At 39.1% G+C, this 20,198-nt stretch overlaps 1 protein-coding gene across 12 annotated transcripts in view; it reads left to right on the top strand.

Moving 5' to 3' along the window:
• The window catches only part of mef2aa (myocyte enhancer factor 2aa), a 112,649-nt gene that overhangs the window by 85,098 nt on the left and 7,353 nt on the right, over window positions 1-20,198 (top strand). For 7 of the 12 annotated variants that reach the window (XM_055175007.2, XM_055175009.2, XM_055175010.2 and 4 more), the window contains one exon: window positions 18,896-19,083. In XM_055175007.2, the coding sequence (XP_055030982.1) occupies window positions 18,896-19,083 (188 nt within the window). The remainder of the gene's footprint in view (window positions 1-18,895; window positions 19,084-20,198) is intronic. The other 5 variants (XM_055175011.2, XM_055175019.2, XM_055175018.2 and 2 more) reach the window with 1 other exon arrangement.

The following is a 20,198-nucleotide window of genomic DNA, read 5'->3' as shown; positions in this document are numbered from 1 at the left end:
TTCTTGATGTTTATTTTATGTAATCTTAAATCTAAAAATTCATAAATACCATTTTGAATTTGGCCCTAATGTGCGCTGGTCGTTTTTAAGTTATAACACGAGTGTTAAATGCATGTTTTTCTGTGCTGGACACATTAGTCATCCTTTTATCTCTGTTGCTACTGTATGTAGGAGGGAGGCATGATCGTAGTAAAGTGCAAAAACACTGCTGCAGTGCATCGCTGCAAAAAGTGTTTGATGTTCCAACAACACCCATTACTGACCTCAACAATACTTAAACCCTCACCCTTCACAGGCCAGCACATGCTCTCTGAAGTTTGTACTCGACGGTACAAATACCGCTCGAAATCAAAACGGGACGATTTGATAGCCTTTCTTGTATAACTGACTTAAGAGAGATTTTCTGGTTCAGATTTTATTATATTTACATTTTTATACTTTGATCACTATATAAAGATCACTTGCCTTTGATTGTTTTGTAGATAAGTTAAATATGTTCTTTTAATACCAATATAGACTAAAATGCTAGCCGCAACAAAATATAAAATATGCAAAAAACCCAGCGAAAGCCATTTTTTGTTTTCTAAATATAATTATCTTCCATAATGTAAAGAACATTTTGTGAAAATATAGCTTTGATATATTTTATATTGACAGTGTAAAACCATGTAAATGATTGACATTAATGTAAGTAAAAATCAAACTCTAATTCTCGTAATAACAAAATTAGATTATAAGAGCTTTTACACACACTCACACACACACACACACACACACACACACACACACACACACACACACACACACACACACACATACACGTTGGCATATGTGGTTTACGGGGACAATTCCATAGACGCAATGCATTTTATACAGTACATTCCCCTAACCTACCCCAGTCCCTAACCCCAACCTTTAACCTATAAAAAAGTAACATTTAGGGTTTTACTAAACAGGGCAAATAGGCTTTATGGCCAGCTGCACTACTTCCTGAACTTCAGCCAGCTTCTTGTTTCCTGTCTGCCATTATTGGACAAACTGATTAATCCAGGTTATCTGATTATTGTTGTTGTGACTACTGATGTCAGGCACACCTGGATTAATCAGTTTGTTTGTGACTACTGAGGTCAGGCACACCTGGATTAATCAATTTGTCCAATAATGACAGACAGGAAACAAGGAGCTGGCTGAAGTTCAGGAAGTAGTGCAGCTGGGCATAAAGCCTATTAGCGTAGCGTGCAAGCGCAATTCAAAAAATGCGCAGATGGGAGTGGTAATATCTGCGGGTTATTTACTATAAAAGCGCAAATTAAATAACACAGGCGCAATTACGTCTGATTTGAAGGTTTACAATGAGTTTTGAAACAACTGGTATTGTGTAACTTCTCCTAGTAACTCCTCTTTCATTTCCTCAGCAAATAAAAAATAACATGGCTTGGCAAACAATATTTTAGAGTAATATATTTTTATAAAGTTATTTGGCATTGCAAATAAACTGTTACGTGTTAAAACAATCCTCTGCAATGTATCACGCGTTCTCTGCTCTCTGTGATGTCTCTTTTTCTTTCAATAATTTCAGACTTTGCATGCGCAAAGTAATTTAAGACGTGCTTTTTTCGGCGTTAAATAATAGCGCAAATGCCAATCATAACACACGCCAAACATTAGTAAATTGCGTTGCGTGAATCATTTAAAAACTCTGCTCCCATAAATTTGCGTCTTAAAGGGAAACTCCTACAAATAGATATTTAATAAGGTCAGTCGCAAAAATAACTAGATAACTACACCTTTGCAGCGCTAATGACATCTTTAGTAAGTACCGACATAGTTATTTAACGACAAAATGATAGTTTGCGCTTGCGCAAGCTGTTAGTGAATCTGGCCCCTAGTATGTTTTTTAAGATGTTCAGTAAACCATGTTTATAGCATAGTAAAAATGTCGTTATATACTATTCATGTCCCGTAAACCACATATACCAAACACACACACACATATACCTGTATATTAATCTTCCGAAAAATATGACTTCAGCAGTGTTAAGGCGTTGCTGGCTTTATGGTCACCAATCTATTTTAATATGTTGTTTTTCGGTTGTTGTGGTGTTCTATCTGAGGTTATTTTCATTTTAACACAATGATCATCATCGAATGAACACTTTAGGATCTTGACGGAAGTTGTAGGTCATCCGGTCATCCGGTGTTTTTTGAATATTAAGAATTCAGACATACTTATTGCTTTGTCTACTGATTTTCGCGTACTATATAGTATGGAAGTAGGCCGTTTGGTCACAGCGAATTTGTACTAGTGCATTTTATTGGTTGCTAAGATGTTGCAAGTATATGAATATACAGTTTTTACCGATTGTATTGTCCAACAAGTGAAAATTTATCCTGATTGCTTAGAAAAGTAATAACTCACCTCTTTTTCCCAACCCACATTAATTTGAGTTATTGTTAATGTCCTTGAATGTTGAAGGTTGAGTTATGCAGTTATCTTGTTGTCCCTAAAATATATGGGCTTGTTTATATCAAAAAGTATGTGCAGTAATAGAGATGCTTGATTAGTTGTCTTTCTGAAAAAAGTCGGAAAATTGAATTTGTTTGACACACTACAAGGAGCAGGTTGCTGTGTTAGTGGGCTAATCTGTGTATTCACACCCGCAGATGAAGGATACAGACGGTTAATCATCTCATTTTGTGCTTCTCATTAGGTAACATGCTGGGTAGCCCAGAGCTCACAGTGCCAAACGGCATAGGCTCCAGCCTTGCAGGTAAAACCTAAGGGGTGACTGCACCAGCCACGCTGTGATCCTGAGTCAATAAATGTTATGCTTGGCCAGGGTTTGTGGATCCATATTTTAAGTTGATGGCTTGATTTGTAATATACGATGCCACAGTATTTGCGCCTACTCTGTTTGTGATCAAACAGTCGATTCTCCCTCGTTGTTTCTCATCTGCTTAGAGAATAACCGACATGTTACAGTAGAGCACACCACAACCCCCATCCACTCTCTTGATATTTGGAAATCTAGGCCAGACCGTTATGAGCCAGTGATGGATGTTGAAGTGACTCTGCCCTTTATGAGGACATCAGAAGGATATTATCAAGGGTTTTCAATGGCTTCTCAAAAAACGAATTAGCATATTATGATTATCATTCAAAGAAAACCTCAGAGGTTGTGTCACAGGCCCCTAAGCTGCATTACCTGCCTATGGAAGAGCATTAAGTTGTGTTAGTGGGATTCTGTCAATTTCAGGTTCCAGGGCGAGGGGAGGTGTTTGATCGAGCGAGTGTAAACAGTCATGTGATGTTGGAAAATGGCGGCAGCTGCGACGTTTCTGCCCTGCTGCTTGTGTGTACACACACTGTCAAGTCATGAAGGACACGCGCAAGGTCATGTGTCCAACTGTTCCTCCCTGACAGTTACAAATACAAGGGTTGCCTCCATTCTCCAGCGGGCCGCTCTGTCTATGTCACCGGTAGAGCAGGGCTACTTTTTCAACATTACAAAGCACCCCAACACAAAAGCTTGACTGCTGGAACGACCGGGCTGAGAGATTCATGCTCTTTCACGTGAACTTGAAGGTTCCTCTTGCCCTAATTTGTTTATCCTGGAAAACTTCAAAGGAAAAACAAATATCAAAATGACCCCATCATTTACTCACCCTCATGCAATCTGAGATACGCATGTTCATCATCTTTCAGACGAACACATTTGAAGTTTTTTTAGTAAATGTCCTTGCTCTTGCAAGCTTTATAATGGTAGAAAACAGGGATCAGGGAACAACTTCTAACTTTAAACACCAAAAATGTGCATTCATTCTTCACAGAGGTAATCCACACGGTTCCAATGGATTAATAAAGGTCTTTATAAACTTTAATAACTAGCTTCCGGTAACGGCGCCATCTTGAGCTCATGCCATTTATGTGAGAGTTTTTGCAGAGTAAGGCTGCGTCCGAAACCGCATACTGTACAGTAGGTACTAAATGAGATGAAGTACCTACTTACTTACAGTTTAAACAGTAGGTACTGTATAGTATGAATCCTGGTAGTATGAATGAGATTCGGACATACTACATCCGCCATGTTGCTACATCACGTACATCACATCATGTCATTTCAGCGTCAATTCAGCCTACGCGTCGTTTTCTTTGTTGGATAACTCCTCTCCCGGGGCATCATGGGATAGTGAAGTGTCCATCGTATGCACACTGCAAAATCTAACCGGAAGTAGTAGGTTATCCGGGTACTTTTCGCATACTGTTTTTGGAATACTATGTAGTGATAGACAGATATATCGGCCGGCCGATATATCGGGCTGATATTTGCGGGTTTTATGTGTATCGGCATCGGCCGATATGTGGCTGCTGTGTTCGGCGATTTTTTTCCGGCATTATTTACAGACAGAGTGCTGGAAGCCGCAAGCGATTGCAGGTTGTGTGACTAAAAACAACCATCCTTTCCATGACAACATCGAAAGTTCAGCCTAACAGCTGATCATAGCTGCACAAAGCGGATTTTTATTTCTCATCTCTATATATATATGTGTGTAGTAGTAAAGTGCTAGAAATCAGTATCCTTTGCAGATAGTTCCTCGTCATAGTGGAGAGTGCAGTTCATGGTCTAATAGCACCCTCACCTGTTTTTACTATTTTTTAAATATAGTTTTTTTAAGTTCAATAAAAGTTACTTTTTTCAATTGAGACATTTGGCGTCATCGTGCCATTTTTATGATGTAAATTGAGTGAGCAAAAGCAATATCGGCTCAAGAAAATAGGCAGCCTGTATCGGTCATCGGCTAAGGCTGATGAAACAAAAATCGGTAACGGCATCGGCACTAATAATCCATATCGGTCGATCCCTAATTCGGACATACTACTCGCCTCCCCTACTGCTTTTCGCGTACTATATAGTATCGGTTTTGGACGCAGCAAAAGTGTTTGTTGCGCAATGACACTTGTGAATTGCTGAGTCCAAGATGGCATGGTTACCGGAAGCTAGTTATTACAAAGTTTAAAACATAGACATTTTTCTTTCAATATCGCATCAGTTACCTGCCAAATACCTTTATTAACCCCTTGAAGCCATGTGGATTACTTCTGTGAAGGATGGATGCACTTTTTTGGGCTATAGAGTCAAAAATTGTTCCCTGATCCCTGTTTTCTTCCATTATAAGCTTGGAAAATCAAGGACATTTACTAAAATAACTTCAAATGTGTTCGTCTGAAAGATGATGTACGTATGTATCTTGGATTGCTTGAGGGTGAGTACAGTACATCATGGGGTAATTTTGATATTTGGCTGTAGTATTGCTTTAAAAGTAAAACACCACCGTTTTTTATGTTTTACTATGTTTTTACATCAGCTTAGAAGAATTAATACATACCTATCTTTTTTCAATGCGTGCACTTTTAATCTTTGTACAGTGCTTCTTGAATGTGTTGGCATTTAGCCTAGCCCCATTCATTCCTATGGCTCCAAACAGAAGTTTTATTTTGTGCCACAATATTTAATCGTGTAATTACTCGTCTAACAGTCTGTAAATAGGGAAATCATGGAAGTGTTTGGTGGCTTCTAAATTCATTCCTGTTTGGAGCCATAGGAATGAATGGGGCTAGATTAAAAGCTAACACATTCACGAGGCACTGTACAAAGATTAAAAGTGCATGCATTGAAAAAAGATAGCATGTATTAATTCGTCTAAAAATCGGTGGTGTTTTCCTTTAAAGCGTAAGGTGGGCTCACCTATACAAAAGTGACAGCTCTGTGCAAATGGCTTAAGTTCAGAGCGTGGTTCCTCTGTGTCTGTATTTGTTTTGCCTGGTGTACAAAATGGTTAACGGTCTCAGCGGCTGATTCAGACAGGCAGGTAAATAAACTCAGCATTTCCTTTAAGTCCTCGGCCCCCTGCCTCCATCCCTCCTGCCCCCCGCCCGAGTTTCCGTCCCCCGATTGACAGGTGCATCTGTGTTCCTGGTACTGTGGCAGTCCTTATACGGCTGGCGTAAGCCTGCTAAATACCTGACCCAGCAAAACCCTGCAAACATTCGGACCATGACAACCCTCTAAGGCACAATGACCAGGCAACCTATCACAAGCATTCTGTTGGTGCTGAGAGACAGGAACAGGTGGGATTTAACCATCTTTTAACCAGCTGCAATTATATTCACAGATATTTGTTTACAGAGTGTGAAGTGACCGTGACTCGCTTTACTAGATGCACACACAGACAGACAATAAGAATCATATTGAGTCTCATGTGAGATAGTGTCCAACACTTTATTGTAATGAATACATTATCATAGGCACAGTAACATGGAGCTGATTTTATCGGCATTATGCATTTACTGCATTTCCTTTCTGTTAGTCTTTTAGTGATTGTCATACAGTTATGAGTCATATTATATCTCAGTAGAGTTTACATTAGAGAATTGAAACAAGCGTCGCTAGACATAAATGGCATCTGTGCTATAGCCAGTTAGTGCCATATTGTAAAGTGTAAATCCTTTTTTTCCAGGATTTATTTGGATTTCGATGCTGCGATCACATATGTCTGACCAATAAATAATAGTCAAAGTTTATTTACTTTCTTTATCTTAATTGTTTTGGGTCTATAGTACAGACTTACATGTAGTAAGATTATACACTACCCCAGTGTGTCTGGTAGGGGCATTTTGGTACTGGATGTACAGTGCTTAGTTGGCAGTGGCATTATGGGATGTGGCAAAGAGCGTTTTCCCAAGGGTGTCTCTGGTCACATAGCGCAGGCCTTTGGCTCTGTGATCACATAGTGCAGCTGTTGTTTGTTCCAAACAGCCTGAACTGGCGTGGCCGCTTTGGAGAGGAACCACTTCAGTGGTCCTGTCAGATGGCCATTCCTTGCATACTTCTGATTTTTCACAAGCACAAGGCACAGGGAAAGCAGGGACATCTCAGAGCATAGCCGGAAAGGAATGCAGCTCACGGCAATCGTCCTCTGCCGTCTTTTCCCTGTGTAGAGCTACCTCATATTGCTTAAATGAGTTCAGCGGAGCGCTCTCTCACCAGTAAAGATCCAAGCGTTAATCCAAGCACATACTGTACACAGAATCTTCACTTTAAAGAAAGTTTTTTCTCTATGGTAACATACCCAGCTGGGGTGCAAATGAATGTCTGTGTTCGTGTAATATCAGCCTGTTGTTGTAGCACGATTCATTTCTTTTCTGTAGCAGTTTGGTGTTTCACCTAACCATGTGCAGTTGCTGGAGGTCATGATGACTAATCTGGAACAAAATGGCTTAGTTTCCTCTCAGAGTTCTCGGATATGGTAGAGCACCATGGTTCCAGAAGAACGTTTGGTTTCAGATTATATTCGGTTAAGATTTTATTTTCTCATTGATTTGTTTAGGTAACAGAAGGCTTAGTTTCGGTCAAATCGGCCAGATCTTATTGTTGACTAACAAATCATTGGCAGTGCTTTTATTGACGCAGGAAAAATCTCTTCCCACATGGTGAAATTTTAAGAAAGAGAAACAAAACCAGTTTTTAGCTGTCTATGCAGATGGCACACTTAAGCTATGTAGGGACTTGCAGGTGAGCTCACACATTACCTGTTTAATCTGCAATCGTCCATTTTTTTTCTTATGATATTAAATTAAAGGGGGGGTTTAATGGTATTTCAAGCATTCTGACTTATTAACACAGTTATAGAGTTGTTTCCTCATGCTAAACGTAGGCAAAGTGTCAAAACAGCAGTTGGACATGTTAGAGTATTTCTGTGCCGAATGCACTTCGCCAGGCTTCGTACAAGTTTCGGCAAGTTTTTTTCAATTACAGTTCTAACTGACGTTTCAGGGGTTTTCGATACGTATCACTTCTTTATATGGGCTTCCACCGAAAAACTTCCCCTGGAAAACCCCGCCCACCCATCAATCAGCAGGAGACGCTAGAGCTGCTAACAGCTTATCACGCCACTCAGCTTTGTTTAATTTCAAAAATCAACAATGGCACAAAAGTGTGTTTTTGGATGTAAGGAGAAGACATCCAGCCTTATGGAAACAATGGATATAGTTTATTATCCGGGGTAGCAGCGGAGTTTTGCGTGTGTGTTTGATGCAGTGGATTTTCCCAACCGGGTCATAATCGAGTTGAACGCGTTAAGTAAGACTTCTGTCTTATGTTGGAAATAGTCGCGTGCATATTATATAAATGACACGAACATGTAATGAATCATAAGTTAAAACAGTGTTGTATAGTGTTGCATGACTCGTACTCGCTCCTCCCACGGTATAACTCCTCCTTCTTCATTTTTTCGTACGTTATCGGAAAGATTCGGTAAAGCTAATCTTTCTTTTATAAATCTGATTAAACTAAAGACTCTTCGAAGATATAAAGGATGTCATACTACTCTATAGGTACTCCAGATTAACATCAGAAATGCAGAAACAGCGTGTTACGTGAGCTCTAATATCTATTATAATTATTTATTAATTTTCAGTGTGGTCACATGTCTGTATAAAGCCGCATTCACATTAGCAGCGACTAGGAGTAGCAGAGCGACACAATCTCATTGATTTCAATGGAAGCTTGGCAGCATCCGACGACACAAGCGACAGTAACCATTAGCGACCGGATGGACGTGTCCAGTTGCGACAAAGTTGAGAAAAGTTTAACTTTATGCAAATGATGAGCGACTTTCTTGAGTGACTACCAATGAGAACGAAGCAGTGGAGTTCACGGCATCCGTCTCTCGTCAGTTACTGGAGTGGACGTTACTCATTTGTTTATGACAACCAGATTTAGGCACGCCTCCTAACAACCTCTTTGAAAGAGACGGGCGACACAGCGCAAAGTTGCTTATAATGTGAATATACCTTTAGACAAAAGTTGGTATATTTTGTGCAGTTTCATCTGCAATCTACTTACAATTCTATGATATTGTAAATTGTCATGAGGTTCTGTAGTTGCTGATACCAAGCCCAAGTTATTTTACAGTATTTTTACTGTAGCCAAACTGAAGTTTTATTTTGTGACCCACTCAAATAGATGTAATCTATCCTGGGACCCACCAACATATTTTTTAATGGAAATACAGATTTCACCTCTTTTATAATTGAGTTTTTTTTTTCTTGTCATTTTATTATTGAAATCTAATAGGGATGTTGCGGTGACTGAATTTTTCCACCGGTTATGTGGCGTGTGACAAATCCAGTGATCCCGGTATCACTGGGTGGGAGGGGCTTATAAATGGGCACACAGCCGTGCATATTTTACTTTCACTTTTGAATTAGAGGCAGTTGTTTAAATGTGGCACATGCGTAAGCTGCGTTAAATCGCTTATTAATCCACATGCAGCAGTGAGCCTTTACTTTTACATTTATATTAACGGCAATGCGAGGGCAACAATTAGTGTTGCCATATGTACAATAATTAAGCAATATCGCTCGAGTAGGAGTGTGATATAGCTCTATATCATCACGGCTGTGATTAGGCCAGAGGCACGAGGCCGCAGGCCGAGTGCCGGAGGCAATCACAGCCGTGATGATATAGAGCTATATCACACGACTCCGAGAGCGATATTGCTTTTATACAACAGTTCGACGGCACACGTTTGAAAAACGAAAACTAGAAAACAACAACGGAGTTATTTTAAAAGCCTCTTTGTTTGAGAACTACTTCTTCCGCCACGGATTTGAGGGCGGCCAGAATGACAGGTAAAACTTTCGGCTGCTTTGAAGCTCATAACAACTCAATGGACAGAAAAGCCGTTACTTTATATTACCGTTTCTTGGTCACAAAGTGTAGTTTTAAGATTAGTTCAGTCGAGAATGTATATGTATTATATTTAAATCTGCAGTCGATTAGTAAAGATAGCGCCTGTTTGACATTTGCTTAGTGAGATTCGGTACGAATGAGAACCAAAGCATGAGCGGACATCAGTGTTCACTCGCCCCGCTGACCACCGCCCTCTCTGGGCTACATTTCTGAAAGAGATACCCTGGCTCTTATGTTGGCCTTGTTTGTTTATGATCGTCAAAATGAGATCAAATCAGCAGTATTTGGTGTCACGATCAAACTATTACTTGTTTTTTAATTCATATTTAGTGTCTTTTGTGTTGTTATTGTTTTGGCGCGAGGTAAAAGTTAATAAAACTATTTGTATAACGTTACTATTGCGTTCTCATTTATTCTTAACGTGATACGAGCACTCGATTATTATTATTAAACTTTGTTCTTGTCAGTACTATATAAAACTGTTTTTTTATAAGTGTCAGAGAGATGTTTTTGCATGCTGCTTATAAATATATCAGTGGCGATATCTCATAACATGTTTTAATAGTCAGGTCACGATAAAGTAAATGATCAATGTCCACATTTAAAAGCTGCGGTGCTTACCTGCAGTTCCACGGTGTTTTCGCGTTCTGATAAGAAATATAGCTCCAGAAAAAAAACGAGTGTTTATATTCCTCTTTCCAAGTGTTAATCATCCACACGATGTGACAAGACATTACTCCCATTAACTGTAACGTAACATCCAAGAGCGCTGATCTTTGACGGAATAATACTTCTGATTGGGGATTCAGACTGATTTATGAGCCAACTAATGAGACACACGGAGCGTGATTCAAACAGCGCGTCTGTGTTTTTCCATTCAGAGATGAGCCTGCTTAGGACCTCCATTCACTAGGTGGCGGAATAATACGAAAGGTGAAGAGGTTACAGTGCTGTTATCAGCACAATATCGTATGGCTCTTAGCCAATCAGATTCGAGAACCAGAAAGAACCGTTGTATAATTATTGTATTTGCACCATAATTTTGACCTCTGTCAGATGTACAATCAATAGTGAAAAAAAATCCCATAATGTACGTATGATCATTTCCACATTTTGTGACACTTCAAGATGTTGGGTTTAGGGTTAGGTTTGGGGTAGGATTAGGATAAAAACAGCGCTCATTCGGCGAGATTTCATGGTTTATTATTCTTAATAAAAACACAACAACAATATTTTAATATTAAACATTATATATGTATATTATAACAAAATAAGTAAACACGCGGCTTCTGTCATTATCACGCAGCTCTCCTCACACACAGTAATGAATGAAATCGGACACCTGCTGTTCTGTGCGTTCAGCTCGCACTGAATTTAGGCAGCAGATGCATTTTTTAGCAGTTTTTAGTGTTTGCTCTCTAACAAAACTAAATGATTTAATTACTAGAAAAATCAAAACGATGGTGGAAGACACCATGTATTACCGGTTTCACAGACAATCGCAACAAGCCTAAAATCTAACTTTAATCATCATAATTTATAATGTATCATATCAAAATCATTGGCACTGCTAGTCATTAATTGGACTAAACTGTGCAACCCACCTTATCCCACTATGCGACCAACAAGTGGGTCCCGACACACAGATTGAAAACCCCTGGCCTAGTAATCGCAGTTTTTCAGGCATGTTTTTACTAGCGGTACAGTACAGCATACAGTGTTTCGTTCAGATTTCCTACTGTATATGGATCAGAATGTATTTAACTCTTTCACCGCCAGCGTTTTTTTAAAAAAGTTGCCAGCCAGCGTTTTTCAAGTTTAATGCCTTCCAGAAAATGTTCTTCTTCAAATATATAAACATACAATATACCAAATGAAAGAACAAAAAAAAAACGTTTCATCCTACTTTCAGTAGTTCTTTTGTAATCAGCTTTTGATTATGGGTAGGTTTCTGCAAAAACACCACATTTTGAGCAAAAAGCAGAGATAATTCCATTTTTGTGACGGACTTTTCATAGAGATCCCATTCAGAGCGATCTCTAAAACAGACACGGACATGCAGCAGCTTGCCATAGGGCAATACTTCCGGTTTTAAAAAGTTCCGGAAGCGGTATTGCGGAAAGACGGAAATACTCGTCATTGGCGGGGAAGCGTTTTCTCTTGATTGACGAGATATCTCGTCAATGGCGGGGAAAGAGTTAATATAATATAAGATCCTAATATTAGATCCATATTTGCTGTGCAGTTGGATAACGTAAAAGGTCAAAAATACAGTACATGAGGCAACTGGCAGCTCTTGCAAAGCATTGTCAATTATGTGTCTGGCTGCAGACAGTGCTCTATAGATTTTGATTTAGTTGAGTTTTTATCTAGTTGTCTTAGCTAAATGCAGCATCTGTTCTGCTTCTTTAAGCGCAGGTTTTGTGTCTGTGTGTACTGGCAAAATGAAACAGCCCAGCAAAAGCCACTTATGGCTGAAGAGCCCACAGTTCCAGAAGGTGAACTAGTCCTTGAAGCTTGTGTCTCAATCGCTTTTGATCCAGAAGACTTTTCGATAATCTCTGTCGTAACAGGACCACTTTTACGGTGTAAGCTTTTGTGTTTCAGAATTGTACAAAGGTTGAGAAACTGTAGTGAGATAACTGTTAGATCTGAAATGTAACCTAGAGAAGACATAACACGTCTACACTGTCTTGTTTTCAGTAAAAATATTTTAAAAAATTCTTAAATTAATTTTTTGCAAGATTTTATTGCTTGTTTTATGTACAAAATCACTTAAATTTGATATTTTTGGTCTTAAAACTAGACTTATTTTCTTGGGTTGTTTTGCTCATCAAGAAAAAGCATCTTGTTTTCAGTAAAAAATATCTAAACATTCTTAAATTAAGACAAAAATATTAAGAATTTTTTTCTTGAAAATCATTTTTTGCAGTGAAGGGTACAAAAGTTGGCACTGAAACGGAACCTTTTAAAAATGTTGATACAGATATGTACCTTTGAGGAACCAGTACCAATGTGTACCTTTAGGCACCAATATGCATCTCTTAGTTACATAAGTGTACTTTTTGAAAAGGTACCTCCCCAATGACAATTTTTACCTTCCCAATTTTCTGAGAGTGTCTTGACACATATAGACATAGGGCCCTATCTTGCACCCAGCGCAATTGACTTTGTCAGTGACGCATGTATCATTCGTATTTTGCACCGGCGCACAGCGGGTTTTTCCCTCCACAGACGCACGTCGGCAAACTAGGGAATGAACTTGCGTTCCCTGGGCGGTTCAGCGCAAAAAAGGAGGTGTGTTCCGGCGCAAACCATCCCTGATGCTATTTTGCAGTTTCAAAAAACAATTGCGCCACTGACCAAAAAAAAAAACTAGTCTAAAGTCGTTATGCTATTTTAAGGGCGCATGCTTGACCATAATGTATAGCGTGCACAACGCGCACACACTTTGCTTATCTAATCTACACAGATGCAACAGTTATTTTTGCAAAACATACATTGTTACAATAAAAATATTAACACATGAAATAAGGGAAATCATTGTGGTGAGCATTGTGGTGATAGTTTTTATTTATTGTGTGGCTGCGTTAAAAAATTCTCATGCAAATAACGATTAAAATATTTTCATAAGTTTGTTGTGTGGCTGTATTACATTTATTTTATGTAAATAATAATTAAAATGTTTTCAAAAGAAACTTTAATGTATGTGAATTTGATTTGTAAGTGTACTTTGGGGTTGGACCTTTGTGCGTTTCTTAGGTCCGATTTCAAAGCCCCCAAACCCTTCAACACTTTCAGCGGTGAGGGTGGACGCAGCGATGTCCTCTGCTGGCGTCAGGTCATGTGTAGAGGCAGATCCACCTCCCGATTTATGCTGGCAAGCTTGGGATTCCCCCATCTCCTGACATCATTGTTGCGCTTGGCGCAACGTCCTAGGGATGCCAGCTGATGAGACAATTGTATTTCCTCCCACACCTGTTTAACCGACGCTGATTTGGGCGGGTTTCTCCCATCCCCATACAAAACAACTTCTCTGTCTTTGACTGCTCTCACAGGAATGTGGGTCTTCTCGGCTGTGAACCGCTCCTGGTGTGCGCCTGGTAAATCCTTCATAATAATAGCAACCCGCCATGGAACTTGTGCACTTGCGTTTAAAGTGAATGTTTTATGACGTTCTGATTGGTTTATTTGACGTTACGCCCAAACCACACCTATGAATAATGAACCTACTTCAGACCAACCCCTTATTGATTTGCACCTGGCGCAAGAGTTATTTCTCCCGCCAGGAAAATAGCAACAGCCCCCAAGATCCGCCCACAAAGTCACTTGCGCTTTGCGCTTCACACTTGCATTTCAGATCGTTAAAATAGGGCCCATAAAGTTCATCTTTATGCACCAAGGAGTCTGAAAAATGTTTAATATAAAAAGTTTTATGTTGTTAGATGTGGTTTTGTCTTGGGATCTCCGATGTGTGGCTGATACATAAGAAGAGCAGATCCCACACATTCAATTAGTGAATTACAATAAAATTGGCACTACAAGTTGATGTGTCAAAAACACCTTGTTGAAGCTGACAAGAGCCAGTTCTCAGCTTTGCAGATTACACTGACGTTCGTAATGCGTGATCGTGCACAAAGAGGAAGTGATGCAAACATAATTGTTCCAGAAATACATCATTTGTGTTTTTATGAGCACCAATTAGCAATGTGATGAGCTGATCTTCGAGGATCTCAAATTCGGTTTTGAGAACGAAGCGGCGTGCAAATATGTGCTTTTGGCTGTTCTGCACCTTTCCAGTTCAAAACGAGGCATTGTCGAAGAGGGCTTGTTATGCTACGTGCCTGGAAGCTGAATTAAAACTACTGGAAAGTTGTTGAGGAGCAATTTCAAAATTTGTTTGTGTGTCGGAAGAATATTTTTCGAAAGTGCGTTCACGTGCCAATTATTAAGGTCCGTACTGTCCCCATCCAGATCTCCAAATAGCATCTCCTCGTTTCCATTCTTTGTAGAGGCATTATAAATGATATTTATTTTTTGTACAAAAGGGCTCTCCAAGTTAAATATGAATTGGATTTTCTTGGCACTGCCAGTTGGAGCTCTTTTCCCAGCTCACATTGTTCCGTGCATGATTTCCGGAGCCAAAACAATATGGCTGCACCCGTTAAAGAGGTGCTGTTCAGCCTCATTAATTAAGACTATAATTAGAATTTGGACTCTGTTCTTTTTAATCTATTAGGGGAGGCAAAGCTTTGATTCTGAAATCCATTAGTCTTTCCTCGTTCATGCATACTTTCCCCTTTCGAAGACACTACGCTGCTCAAGGTAATAACGACTTATTAATCATTAGGACTCATGTAGTGCATTTTGTCAAAACCGGCTTATAAAAGAAAACAAATTATTTGTTCTGTAAAAGTGGCTATTATGTAACCATGCTCCCAAAAGATATTCAATTACTCAGCGCTGACAAGAAGATTGAGTTTAATAAAGTAAACAACATTGCTTAACATTGTATCACTTTGTGATTATGTGATCATTTAGATGTTTTGACACCGAGCGCTCTCTTTTGGGTATAAGAAGATTCATTGTGGGATGAAGACATGTTCTTTCAGAAGTGAGAGGGGTGGGGACGCTCATAACAGCTCAAAACTAAAGCAGGTTTTCTCTCAGTAGAGCCTCAGTTACACATCCTGTTACAGAACAGGTACCTTTTTCAGAAGCTTTTCAGGTAAATGATATCATTCTCCCTCCCTGCGATCATTATCAGAGTAATGTACTGCTGATATGTTTTTTTTTTACAGTAATTACACCATATTTTCCTCTCTCTTCGGTTGCAGTTCACACGCTCCAGTGCTTATTATAGTATATTTCCTGTTAATGAGGTAAACATTTATAATACCGGTCTAAAGCTTAGACACTCACTTACCTACTCATTTTTATCGCTATTTTAAAATAAGAGTGACGTTATTGATAGGGCTGTTAATTTAATTAGAATAATTAGTTATGGTGAAAATAACACCTTAAAAATTTTAACGCATTTAACGCCGGTGATGCATAGTCACAAAAGTTTATAGTTTCACATGCATTCAGGCCTTGCCAATTTAAATATTTAAGCACGCAAAGCAGATCTCAATGCTGTGCTCACATGCCATTTAAGAAGTTTTGTGTGTGTGTGTGCGTGCACACGACTGCGCTTATCTAAAGCCATCTGCATCTCAAGGCTTCAAAAAGCACACAAATGCTAACTGAGCATGGGCGTCCCCCTACCCAAAAATATTTCCATTTACTGGAGTAGATGCCATTTTCTTATATGCTGGTGCATTTTAATTAAACAATTGCTTTTATAGGCTAATAGTTTTGTTTACCTTGGCTTGTCGTGTCGGGGGAGTACAAAAGGCGAAAGTAGTGAAAATACGAAATTGAGTTTAATTTGTCAGGGCATTCCTCAATTGGAATGGATTTTTGTTTGACGGCACTTTGACAAGTGAACAGCCATGTGCTGTAAATTAGAGAAAAAGTGAGTGGGTCCAATATCACCGGTATTAAAAAGTGTGCGTCTTTAAATTGAATAAAATTAACAGTGCTTTTCGTGTTTTTTCAGGTTGGTCTGTGTTTTAAGGTACTGAAATTAAATTAAGTAATCAAATGTAAAATAATACGGCATGCATTGTATAATATTGTGATTTGAATTTTTTTATGTTTAGGGCAATTTCTCAATTTTTATGCCAATATTTATGTGCAATAAAATGCGATTAATTAATTGGCACATCATGCAGTTAATCAGATAAAAAATTTAAATCGATTGCCCTAGTTATTAATGGAAGAAAATAACACATACCATATTTTTCGGTCTATAAGCCGCGTTTTTTCTTAACTTGTCTGGTGCTGCGTCTTATAGTCATGTGCGCCTTGTAAGTCAGTATGAATTAATTTTGACATTTATGAAGCAAGAGACATCATTACTGTCTACAGCCGCGAGAGTCCGCCATGTGCTGCTTCTGTATTTATGTAATTCAATGGATTCAGTAATGTGGAATGACGAGTCTGCGAATTTTGACGCTAGTTGGCTTGTTCGGTTAATTTAGCCTATTCAATCTTCCAGGTAAGTTCTGTATGCTATCGTTTATCATTTAAATAACTGATAATATTACTTAAACGTACAGACATCTATTCAGCCTGCTGTTCTGTCTGCTATTGTTTAGTTGAATAACTTGCCTTTCCAGATTAAATGTCTGTTCTTCGTCTTGGATTTTGTGAAATAATTTTCTAAATAAACGCGACGTATAGTCCACTGTGACTTATATATGTTGTTTCGTCTTAATGACGTGTTTTTGAATGGTGCGGCATCTTAATGATGGTGTGCTTTATAGTGCGGAAAGTATGGTAGACATACATGAATTACATGTATGTAGCAAAACATGTTTGTTTCTACAAGCATCCATCATGTACTTATACTATAGTTTTGAACACTTTCAGCCAACTTCATAAGGATGTTTTTTAAACAGCAATGCAGAGTCTCTATGTATGCTTCACCTGCCCATTACTGTGCTAGTGTGCTACTGTATTTTTTTCTGCATAGTAGTATGTAAGATTGTGTACTGTATTCAGATTTAGCTGTACAATCTGACATGTAAATGCTGCAGTGTTGAAAATGTGTCCTGGTGGGTAATGCACTTGCTACGACATATTGCATGGTGGTGCGTACGTGCGGGCAACACGAGTTTAAATCTTGCTTGGATCATTTCCCAAACCTACTCCCCTCTCTTCTGCCCGCTGTTTACTTTAATCTGTCCGGAAAAATGTCAAAAACAAAATAACGAGCGAATATCACTCGAATAAGCTGTAAGCATTACAGTACGTGTGTATTTTCCTTCTTCAGCGGAGGCGTGCTTAAGTGGAGACACAGCGTAGGGCTTTCTGTCTGTCTTGTATGATGATGGCCTCCTCTCTCTCGCTGTCCCACAGCAAGCCCCACAGGAAATGAGTATGGGTGGGGGGGCACAAAAAGCCCCATGACTAACATTTAATGAAGCTGCTATTACAGAGAAAATACAGGGAAATGACATTGCACTTCTCTATATATGCAATTCCAAGCAAATAGAAATAAAATGGAGAGAGAGGAACGAACAGACGAGAGAAAACATTAAAACTGAGACCTCAGGAGTGATTGTGCCTTTTGGTTTTGAACGCCGGCCAATTGTAATTCCTGTGTTTGTCTTTGGAGGTTACACATTGTGTGGGTAAATGACCCATGATTGTTAGAGAATATTTCAGATGGTTGTGTGAAGGAACTTGCTAACAATGTGAGCCAGCAGATGGTAGAAAGACATCTTTGTAATGCACTGACATTCACATGAAACCAGAGACCCACAATATATATAGATCACGGTGCGAGGTCAGTCAGGTGCAGTTTTGACGGATTAGTCTGTTCTTCCTCATGTGATGACATCATTCGCACACAGATTTTTTTTGTATTTGTGGTTGATGTCCCACAGACACAGGCGTTTATTGTGTTATATTACATTGTGTTCCTCTCGTTGTGCTTTTTATGGATTGCAACACTTGCCAAACATTTTGATTGCATTTAATTTTGATTTTTTTTAATATATCCTCTTTGTTCTTGATTCAGCTCTGTTCAAAATGAAAATAGCTTTAGTTCAAACAAAAAATTCAGTTTTGAACTAGGAATGGCACCAGATGTAAACGTGCCATTGACACCCCACCAAAGTTTTCAGATTTCTTCTCCAAAATGGAAGTTTAATTGCTTTTCATAGCCGTGAATGGCTGCACTCAATTGTAATGACTTTAGCCATTCACTTTTTAAAGAGCTTAAGTCACACTACATTTGTTAAACTGAATTGCTTTCCTCATCCTGGGACGCTTTGACGCCATTGTACACCAACACAACCAAAGGCTCATCAATTTTAAAATTTACGTTTTATTTTCGTAAATGTGCAGGATAATTACCAGGGTCTTATTAGAAACTTTCCCAGAGGGTTGGGAACACTTAACGTTGCGTGCTATGAGATGCTATGACTGCAGCTGGGAAATGGCATGTCGTCAAATCGACTGATGGCTGTTGGGGATTGGTCGATTAGAGCGCAATCCCATGATGCTTTTTGTCTGTATGTGTGTCTCAGCAGGAAATGGCTTCGTTAACCCGAGGGGCTCGCCGGGGCTTCTGGGTACACCCAGCGGGAACGGACTGGGTAAAGTCATGCCTGCGAAGTCACCACCACCACCGGGGGGCAACATGGCCATCGGCAGCCGCAAGCCAGACTTGAGAGTCGTCATCCCCCCATCCAGCAAGGGCATGATGCCTCCCCTGGTGAGTGTTAAGAAATGAACTTTTATCCACGCTTACTCTCAAGACACTTCCATGCATACGTGATTATTCAGTTGCTTCAAATCTACTTGGTCTATTACTACTACTGTATTATTATAAGATCTGGGTACCAGTTGAGAACCACTGCCGTAGATCAGTATCTGGGACATTCCACCGAATCGGTGCAATTTGCATGTTGTAAGTTAACTCATCAAAATTGAAGTTCATGTTTTATCTTTTTTAACACTAAATCTAATAACACACATATTTTACTTTTGAAAATGAGTATTGGTTAATATCAGGTAACTAGTTTATTTTTTAACATGGTATCTTAAAGGATTAGTCAATTTTCTTAAAAAAATCCAGATAATTTACTCATCACCATGTCATCCAAAATGTTGATGTCTTTCTTTGTTCAGTCGAGAAGAAATTATGTTTTTTTTGAGGAAAACATTCCAGGATTTTTCACATTTTAATGGACTTTAATGGACCCCAACACTTAACAATTTTAATGCAGTTTAAAATTGTAGTTTCAACGGAGTTTCAAAGGACTCTAAACGATCCCAAACGAGGCATAAGGGTCTTATCTAGTGAAACGATTGTCATTTTTGCAAAGAAAAAGAAAAAATATGCATTTTAAACCACAACTTCGCGTCTTCCTCCAGTCCTGTGACGCGCCAGCGCGACCTTACATAATTGCGTAATGACGTGGAAAGGTCACATGTTACATATATGAAACGCACATTTGCGGACCATTTTAAACAATAAACTGACACAAAGACATGAATTAGTATCATTCGACATACAACAATGTTGGAATGGTCCTCTTTCTCCACACTTGTAAACACTGGGGCGTAGTTTCCCATACGTATTCCGTGACCTCTTGACGTGATGGCATATTGCGTGAGGTCGCCCTGGCGCGTCACGGGACCGGGGATGGACGGGAAGTTGTGGTTTAGAGGTGCATATTTTTTTGTTTTGCTTGTCAAAAATGACAATCGTTTCGCTAGATAAGACCCTTATGCCCTGTTTGGGATCATTTAGAGTCCTTTGAAACTGCAATTTTAAACATCATTAAAACTGTTGAGTGTTGGGGTCCATTGAAGTCCATTAAAATG

This window comes from Misgurnus anguillicaudatus, chromosome 15 (assembly GCF_027580225.2).
Source record: "Misgurnus anguillicaudatus chromosome 15, ASM2758022v2, whole genome shotgun sequence".
Lineage (NCBI taxonomy): Eukaryota > Metazoa > Chordata > Actinopteri > Cypriniformes > Cobitidae > Misgurnus > Misgurnus anguillicaudatus.
Note: the sequence above shows the minus strand (reverse complement) of the source record. Positions and strands in the feature narration are given on the sequence as shown.